This window comes from Poecilia reticulata, linkage group LG4 (assembly GCF_000633615.1).
Source record: "Poecilia reticulata strain Guanapo linkage group LG4, Guppy_female_1.0+MT, whole genome shotgun sequence".
Classification (NCBI taxonomy): Eukaryota; Metazoa; Chordata; class Actinopteri; order Cyprinodontiformes; family Poeciliidae; genus Poecilia; species Poecilia reticulata.
In genome coordinates this window covers 29,913,795-29,923,800 of record NC_024334.1, presented here as the reverse complement: position 1 = coordinate 29,923,800, position 10,006 = coordinate 29,913,795, and the positions used below count along the sequence as shown (strand labels likewise).

The window sequence follows — 10,006 nt, the reverse complement described above, 5'->3', positions numbered from 1 at the left end:
TATATATATATATATATATATATATATATATATATATAGAGAGAGAGAGAGAGAGAGAGAGTTCAGCATAAATGCAGCTGTTCTCTGGCTATCCAAGATGCTTGTTAGAGAAGACAAACACCATGAAGACTCAAACTAATACCAACTGTGGAGGTGCATAATGTGGAATTTGTTTATAAAACAATATTCCAAGCTTGTAACATCACAATCAACTTTTCAGTTCAACAAAAAATGGAGAGAATGGCACAACTGCAAGCCGTCTGAGATGTAGTAAAGCACTACATAAACCGAGAACACAGACAATCAGTGAAGTGGAAAATCATGTCACTCATCTTTGTGACAAATTCCTCAAATTTCTTCTTTTGGAAAAGTGGCAAGAAAGTCATTGAAAGAAAACAAAAACAAAAAAAGTCTTATTTGCAACACAAGCCATGCAGAGAGCACAGCAAACGGCTGGAAGTGGGTGTTTTCGTCAGATGTGATTAAAACATATGTTTTACACTTCATAATCACGTACTTGTACTGATGTTGTTCTTCCAACACAACCCTGGTTAAATACAGTGGAGTTTATGGTTGGAACAAGATGAGATGCAAAAAACCTGAAATGGTGTTAATATTTTTCATCATTAAGACATATGGTTCTAAGTGCATTACAATGCATGCCAAAGGGTTTAGAATCATGAATATAGAGAACACATTCCTGTACATTGTTTCAGTCTATATTAATCATGGAACAACAGGCTCTACAGTTCTGCTACAAAACTACATCAAGCAGGCCAGATGTATGAAGTGGTTAAATATTTAATGAATAATAAGAGTAACAAAAGACAAAACACTGTCTGGGAAACAAGTCAATCGTAACATGAACACATATTTTCTGTACAACATAAAGCTGCCAGATGAAGGCATTCGAATTTATTTAAATTAATAATCCTTCCCCCCCCCAAATACCTACACACACAGCTTTCATATCTATGTGTTTTATAGGAGGCACACATATATGGAAAGGTGGTTTGAATGTCAAGCATGTCACTGTTATAGATCTTTTTATACAAGTCTTTGTGATCAGGGAAACAAGAGCTTTTGTGAATGACGTTTACTTGTTGTTGTCTGTAAGTCTGTGTGTGTGTTTGGTTTTTTTCTGACAGTCCAGAAACAAAAACATGCGCTAGGCTAACTTGAGATTCATATACGTGTAACGTGAAATGTGTGGGAAAATGGTTTGTGTTCGACTGGTAACTGGTCCCAGTGTTCTGGAGACCCTAAAAAATGTTTGGATCGATAGGAAGGCGTTTTGGCAGGAGTCTGATCCTCCTGCCAAAACGCTTTATATTTAAAATATGCTCAACCTATGTCTACTAGTGTGAGAAAATTTGGGTCCTTCTCCTTTTTCCTGTCGCCTGATTCTCTGACAGGACAAGTGCTGCTCACAGTCTTGCTTTTGGCCACCTGGGAACTCCCCTCAGCGCTGCAGACAGAAACATATCAACAAAGTTGTGGTATTTAATTCTGAAAACAGCAAAACAAACAAAAAAAATTGCAATAAAGTTTTACCAGTGTAAAAGAGCAGGTCTGTTGTCCTTGGTGAGGTTGTTAAGCTTGTAATAATCCAGGAAGGTTCGAGCCACATTCCTACCCAGCTTCATATCTAAGGATAGGGAGTTAAGGCTTATTCTGCTTCTGAAACTGAAGATTACACACGACCAAATGGAAAATGTGGTGTAGAAGGCAGTAAATAAATAAATAAATAAAAAAATCAAACAATAAGATTTAAAATATCATGCAAGGTAAAAACGTCTCTAGTTATGAACCCTCAAAGAACCTTGTCTTGACTAATTCAGCTGGCATCCCCTATCAAACAAAACCTTTTCGCATATTGTAGTTAAGTGTTGCAATTTTTATCATTTGTAGCTCTCTCTTTGTTTCCCTGACTGCTCTTGGCAGGAGGCAGCTGTTTTACTTAAAAAGCTTCACAGCAATACCTCCCGGAGACTTAACATCAGCTGGCAAACGTTTCAGAGAGGAAAAAAAAAAAACCTCTCTTATCCCCCAGAAAGAACAAAATGGCTGGCTTTAAACTGTACTCCACATGTGCTTTATTTCAGAAGGACAAGTCAGAATGCTCTGTAAGAGGTGGCTCCAGGACAATTCATCCCCTTACAGGCGGCTGCCATTTATTCACCGACTACTTCTAAAACGATTTTAAACTCATGTACTAAACCATCCAGACAGGGAGGCAAGAATGTTATGTATTTTAAACAGTGCATGTAAATAGGTTTCAACTGTACACTAAAGAAAGGCGTGACTTTTCCTCTGGTTGGTGTCAGTCAATGTAAAGCTGGTCGTCTCATCAAGGCCGCAAGCAAAATGAAACTGATCAAATCAACTGGCTGCTGAGTTTAAGATTCACACAAAACGTCAGGAACGGACCTATACGGCTTAGATTCAATGTATTATGTTGTACTTTCAAAAAATTGTAAAATGCACCTGGTTTCTATTGATTGGAGTTGTTAACCATATGGACCTGTTTACTGCTACATGAAAGATAACCACCCCTGATTCAACCTTTGCTGGTAGCTAATTTTTATTATACTTATATAATCTTATTTTCTCATAGCAGAATATGAAGAGTTCTTAGAACATTTTAATTTGTACAGTACAAAATGTCCCCCTGGACTTATAATTCATATCAAACATCCCCAGAAAGGATTAGATGGTGAAGGAACAAAATGATCAGATGATATGAGAACGGCCTAAAATTTACATACTGTATTTTTGACAAGGTGAAGAAAATGGGTGGTATGGGTGGATGTGTGACTTATTTTTATTTTTTTCACATCTCCTGAGAATCATTAGATCAGGGCAGAACATTATGAACCACAAGTACAAAAATACACGCACTAAAACCCACGGCCCCAATGTAAAAAAAAAAAACTTCAAAAATGTCTGAGTATTTAAGACATTACACATTTTTTTAGATCAATGATGCATGCTTCACAGGCGTAAATCTTCAGACACGAGCAGCATGAATATGAAACAGGCTCAAAAACACGGCATTTGTCCTTGCCAACAAACCTGGGGATCAGTAATAAACAACTTAAGACAAGCACCTGGAGAAATGAGTACTGCAAACGTTCAGGCTGCAACACACGGCTGAAATAAGTTGGGCTAAACTGACTGCATTTCACTCACATCAGACAAATGTTTGATGCTGGTATGAATCAGACAAAGCAATTACTTACAAACTGAGGCCTAATTTAAATTCAGAGGTGAGTGCACACATCATCTCAGCTGTCCCTTACTACATTAGGGACCCCATCAATAACTTGAATGCTTTTATAAAACAGCCGAGTGTCTATGAGTGCTTTTGCCAAGCCTGGGATTATTAGGACAGCAAGGCAAGTAATGATGCCAGTCAGTTTCAGATAATGAAGAAACAGAAGAACACTGAATGCCAACAATGTTCCCAATCATCAAGAGTGAGGACACGGCGAATACGAATAAATAAGAACATTGCCACTACAAGGAATAAATTTCATTGAGTTGCTGAAGTAAGTGCAGTAGGAAAAACACATTAGTACAAGCTGCCAGTCTGTCTCAATACATCTCATCCACCCTTTTCAATCATCTTCAATCCATATGTAATGTTCAAATGGATCCAGACCCAGGACAAACAGATCCATGAGGGGTTTTCCTAATCTTGTGCCATTGATGTTTGGCTGTTCCCATTCTTCATCCGTCTGGAGGATGATGAAGCAGCAGAGTGTCATAATCGTTCTTTCTCCTCCTATCAACCTTGTTGATACTGGATCTGGTCTGCCGTCTGAGGAACTATCCATCTGTCTCATCTGTGCGACTAAAACAAAAGCAAAACCAAAAAATATTTCCCCCCCCCTTAAATAATCAACAAGCATATAGTTGTTTTAACTAGTTATTTGCATTAAACTCATGGTTCTAACTGGCAGTCAAAGGAAAACGTTTTTCCTCAAAGAACCTCATAAAACACATATACACAGCTAACTTGGTAAATTAGAACTGTGAAAGAGCAAGCAATCCCCTCTGTGGTTAGTCTGTCACCTCTTGGCCTTTGTATGTTCACAAGTCAGCACTGGACATCATTCTTTACACCACAGGCTGATGGCATTACTCCCCACATGACTCCAGACTCCAGTTTATTCACCATCTGGCTGTCTGGGAGCATTTCATTAAGTGAAACCTGCACTGTTTGCATGTGTGTGTGTGTGTGTGTACCTCATACTTTGACTCACCGGCAGTAAAATTTAACCATGTATTGGTTTTTTTTACCCTTTTTGGGATTCCAGCTCTACATATCGTCACATTTCTATCATAGACCATTCTTCACACAACCACCTGAAAGGAACAAGTGAGAGATGCTGACAATGGTGAACCCAAACAGAGCAGCAGGACCAGCAGGAGTTTCCATGTGAGAACATGCTCTGTTTTCCCTGACACCACTATTCCTTCCTACTGTATGTAAAATCTACCACCATTACCCCTACGCCCCAAAAATCTGTGATATAAAGGAATAATGACAAATGGAGCTGACACTAAAGTGCTTTGAGAAACTCATAGTACAGTATGTTAAAGTCTATCTGCTAATCCCTGACTCCAGAGCCAACCAATCCACAGTAGAGGCCATCACTTGGAAGGAAAGATGGACAGACAAGATAGACTTCCAGACCGTGTAGGAACCCCAGTGAATGGAAGATTTTCCCCAAATGCCCCAAAACAGCTCAAATCAACAACCTGGCCTTGACTATCGGAAAAACCAAGAAAATGGTGCTGGAGCTTCAGGTGCCTTAGAAGAGAGCCCACTGAAGTAGTGGAGAGGTTCAACAAAAAAGAAAGAAACTTGAAACATCAACAGCATAAACAAGAACTGGCACAGACAAGATAGACTTGTCTGTGTGGTATGGTAGCATGAAGGCTTTCTATGGGCCCACAAAGACCAGAAACGATCACTGGTTGCCCCCTTTTGTCTGTAATAGATACAGCAATGATCCCTCAACAAAACCAGAAGCATCATAATAGATGGTACACTAACACCCTCTGGGAGGCACTACAGAAGTTTGAGAAGCAGATTTCCATCACATTTTATGCTTTTTCTTTAAATGCATCCTGGAGTTTCAACCTGAATTTGTACTATTGGGCCATGTTTGTTTTTGATGTGGGGCAACCTGAGGGCTCAAGATCACTGCAATCATTCCCTTAATTGATTATTAGTTTTACGCGCGTGAACGAAGATTTCCCTGGGTTCTCTAAATAATTTAGTAAGATTACACACCTTGGATGATGAAACTGTTTGTAATTTCACACGCGGAAATGTTATTTTAAAGTGTTCCACTTTTAATAGACCATCTTTACATGAGCTCCAGATAAATTGAAGTCTGCATGCTTTGGAAAAAAATGTGCTTTCTTTTTGCTTTTCAGCTTTTTTGAAATAGTCAAACAAGAAAAACAATGTCTAATTTGCCCTCTGACGCTTAAGAATCTGCAAAAGAAAACCAGCTTTCATGCTAAACCCTTCTTCCATCCTTGATGTCTCCACTGTGACCTCTGGAAAGTTTTTTGATGCTTTCCGCAGCTTTCTCTCATCAGCAGAGTTTGCTGCCAGTCCCGGGTTCCTCAGCCAGGCACGCTCAGTGACAAAAATATCTCCCGGACCCCATCGCGCGCAGATGGCCTCTCAGCTTGTCTCGTCACGACTCACCGTCTATTACAGGAGGTTTTGTGATGGACGGTCAGCTTCTGAAGGAGAACTTCTTCCGCTGGGTATGTGGTCGGAGACACGGAGGATGCCCCGACTGCAGCTTGGCTTGGTGCCGAGGGAAACCGTGGGTTCTGGAACGAGGCCATCGATGCAGCAGGAAGTTATGTGTTTGGGAGCCAGGAAAGCTGTAGTTAGGATTACAATGTTGGGTGGCATGGAGATACTTAAAATAGCTACAGTGATTTCAAAGAAAAAAAAAAGTATTTGCACCCTTATAGAATTCAACTATTCTTTTTTAACCACACTTGAACATTTCAGATAAAAAAAATAATATCAGAGATAACACAAACAATTATTATTACATTTATTAAGCAATAAAATCTATCCTAACCAACCTGACCCTATAAAATGTAATTGTTTCCTACATCTAATAACTGGTTGTGGAGGAAAGAACTGCTGCCAAGCATTTGTGATCACTGGCAATGAGACTTTTCCTACATAATAACTCAATTTTGGCCCACTCTTTTTTCCAGAAAAGTTTTAATGCAGCTACCTTGAAGGATTTTGCAAGTCCACAGTCATGCTCCAGCGTCTCATTATGATTTAAAGCCCAGACTTGGGCCAAGTCGCTCGAAAACCCCATTTGCCCTAAAACAGTTTACTCTTTTACCTGTTGGACCTGCTGGAGAGCCTTGGATTATTGTCCTGCTGCTTAACCCAATCAGTCCTGGTTAAGGCACCGAGGGATGGCCAACATCCTCCTTTTGGATCTTCTGGTAAAGCAGAATTTGTGTTTGTATTATTTGTGGTGAGTTGTCCTGGACCTTAAGCTGCGGAAAGTCACAGACCGTCACACCACCCTCAGAAATCCCTTCATTCTTGGAATTTCTTTGAACAGAGGCAAATGACCGAGATCTTTTCGCCTGATTCATTTTGTTACAGCTATGATTAGATGATCTACCAATACCAGCAATTAGGCTTGTGTGTGGCTGGTCAGAGAAACAGAAAAAAAACGGCTGATCCAAGTTTATTGATTATTTAAAAAGAGTAGCAAGTATATTTTCTCACCGAGCCATGACGGTCTGGATAACTTATAACCTTCAGAGATTATAAAAGAAATCCTAATTTGAAAATAGCTTCTTTTTTTTTTTTTATTTACTCGGGTTATCATTGCTTGATATGAACATTTGTCTAAGGAGCTGAAACATTTCAGTGTGATGTTGCTAGATACACACTTTGACATTTCCTAATAATATTGTTTAAATTGTGTAATAAACTGTTATTATCAGTATTATCATTAGTCACTGCTGAGGAGGTCAAAGGAGGCCGGCGTTCAGTGCATCAGCATCTTTCCAGCCTTTCACTGAAATGTATTCTTTGTACACAATAATGGTCTTGTCTAATCAATCACAGGTCATTGTCATGGCTCAAGGGCGTGCCAGGTTAGACGCTGATGAGATTACGGGGCATGTGAGACAAAGGAGACCGGGGTGGGACATGACTTGTTTACTGCAGCTGTTTGCTGTCAGCAACACATTTAGCTTCTTTCATTCCTCGCTCCCCGTCCTCCCAGACAGTGAGACAACGTGACGAAGAGACAACAAGTCCCCTAGTGGTGAAATTAACAGGTCACGTTGAAAAGGCTGTCTAGATTGGATGGGAGTTAACAAGGAGACAAGCAAGAGGACATTCGAGCCATCAATATGGGCGACTGGCAGGTCTTGTCAGTGCACTGACACGTAAAGAGCTAATTATCAATGCTAATTACAAGGATAGTCAACAACAGCAATACAGAAAGGGACATTTTTGTCCCCAATAGCAAATCAACGGAGTGAAAGACCTCACGTCCGGAGGCCCAAGAGGACAAAATAGAGCCGATTTTAATCCCTGATAGAACGGACTGTCCCTGTTAGATATACAAGCTGTCTGACTTAAATAAGGAGCGTAGGAAAGGTGAGAAGGCCTTTTGTTCTTATAAAAAATAAATTAATAAATAATGTGAAGTCAGTGTTCTTTCTCTGACTGCCTTACATCTGTCTTTTAGATTTGGAGATGTTCAAGTTAAGTGAGCAACAGTAAACAGAGGAACATAAGTACAGTTAACTCAAAATCTGGCAGTAATCACTCTCAGAAATAGTTTGCAATATTATCGCTTTTTCAAATTAATTGCTCTTCAGGAATGTCAGTAGAGATTATTTCAAGGTTGCTTCAGTTCATAAAGGTTTGCAAACATTTGGTCTGCATAGCTCCTAAACGGTCAACCAGGCTGAGGTCTGGACTTCATATAGGCCACTGCAACACACTGATTCTCTTCTTTTTCAGCCATCTTGTTGTAGATTTGCCTCTGTTTTGAGGATTTATTGGATTTAAACTCTCCGTAGTTTGTGTTTATCTATAGTCTTTCCTCTCATTTGAACATGTATGTTTTAAATCAAAGGACAGAATAAAATTTGAGAATACGAAGGAACGTTTTCTCTACATTTTGTCTTTGCTTTACCAACAGTTTAATTTGTCTTAAAGGCATCGCATAATCTATGTCACTTCTCTTAGATGATTAATTGACCATCAGTACATTGTAATAACAGGTGAGCTAATTTATCTACTTTAAGTAACTGCATTTATGTTCATTCCCAACATTCATCTATTCAAAGACAAGACTTAACTAAACTTTATGTAAATGGAAACATATTTCAATTCTGTTGTATAATATTCAATCAGTAAATGTATTTTCCCGTCTGCTTTAAATGATTTTTTAGCAGCTAGCTAAATTAAACTTATCTCTGAAACTGTAGTTTTTCCTTCTCCAAAGATTTTTCTAAACTTTTTCGACTCCCCAAGAACGGCGGACTTATCAGTACGTCCAGAAACAACATTCATGAATTTGGACATGTCAGCTTTTACATTTTTGGGACAACTCATGTGAGGACACCTGTTCATCTGAGCATGGCGACAATATTTGTGCAATCAACTGTGTGCATAGATGTGTGTCTCTGTGTGCGTTTGCTTGCATATGTGAGCACCTATCCATTTGTGCATATCTGTGTGATGCGATGTGCATGATGGGTGGTAGTGAAGCATATTTGCCTCCCAGCTATATCATTTGCATACTTGTCACAGCCTGTGCGTTGGGTGTCAGGTTCAATGATGCATGCTGTTTTTCCACCGGTGGCTCTGGCATTCACGGAGTCCCACTGTTATGGCGACGCGCACGTCAAGTTTTGCCACAACGGCCGACAGTCCAACATCACACACATGCGGGGAGCTGACGCAGCCATCAATTTGTGACGTCACTCAGAGCTGCTGAGCAGTCCGACAATGCTCTGCTTGATTAGACTGCGTGTGACCACCTCTGATGAAAATCTGCAAGTTTGCTGAATTGGAAAGGCAGACAAGTGAGTTGTCCTTCAGTGGTGAAAATCTGAGCAAGGTGAAAATGCTCAACTGACTGCAGCAAAAACAGAAAACGTCCTCGAAAGTGCTTCAAAGTTTCTCCAAAGGAACTGAGAAAACAAAACGTGAATGCAAGGAAGCGATAAGTAGCCTTTGTAATCAGAAATAAAAACACATCTACTGTATCCTCACATGTAAATGCACTCGGGCACAGAGAAGACGCCAAGCTGTGTTTTGAACAAGATCCCAGATTTCTTCAACCTTGATGTGCTCTACACTCATATTCAAACTTTGCAGTTTGTGCAGCAGAAACCTGGGCTGCTGCACTATAAATAACTTTGAAAAAAAACTTTGGTGTCACACAGATAAAATCTTATTTCGGGGTAGTTTAGCACAAAGGTACAGATACGTTTGTGTGAAATAAAATGGCGGTGAAATGAATTGGATACAAGCTTTTTGAAAATTTTCAAAAAATCTTGAGTCAGTTCTTTGTCAAACCACCATCCTTGCAGCCACATGTCTTTACACATATCACTCTACCAGCTCTACATCTAGAAGGTTGCATTTATTCCCATAATTTGTGGGGACAGTCTCTGTGAAGAAATTTAAGATCTTGCAACATATTCTTTGCTGGATTCAGGTCTGGACATTGATTAGGCGATTCTAACAAGTGAATAACCTTTGAGCTAAACAATTTCTCAGTAGTTCTGGCTCTGAACTCAAAGATTTCACATTATTTGACTGTGAACTTCCAAGTTCATTGTAAGCTCTAGCAAGTTTTCTTCCCCACCTCATAATACTGCCAGTGCCAGTCTTACAGCGGTGATTTGTTCGGTCGATACCGTTGCTGATGCAGATATATTGTTAATTCCTAGTAAAAATAGT

The 10,006-nt window shown here is 39.6% G+C and overlaps 1 protein-coding gene across 1 annotated transcript in view; it reads right to left on the bottom strand.

Moving 5' to 3' along the window:
- Nucleotides 1-158: 158 nt before the first annotated feature.
- Nucleotides 159-10,006, bottom strand: part of LOC103464064 (cytosolic carboxypeptidase 6) — a 311,033-nt gene continuing 301,185 nt past the window's right edge. Inside the window, exons 12-13 of the mRNA XM_008407873.1 lie at nucleotides 1,555-1,648; nucleotides 159-1,468 (exon numbers count right to left, since the gene is read on the bottom strand). Coding sequence (XP_008406095.1) covers nucleotides 1,345-1,468; nucleotides 1,555-1,648 — 218 coding nt within the window. The 3' untranslated portion in view covers nucleotides 159-1,344. The remainder of the gene's footprint in view (nucleotides 1,469-1,554; nucleotides 1,649-10,006) is intronic.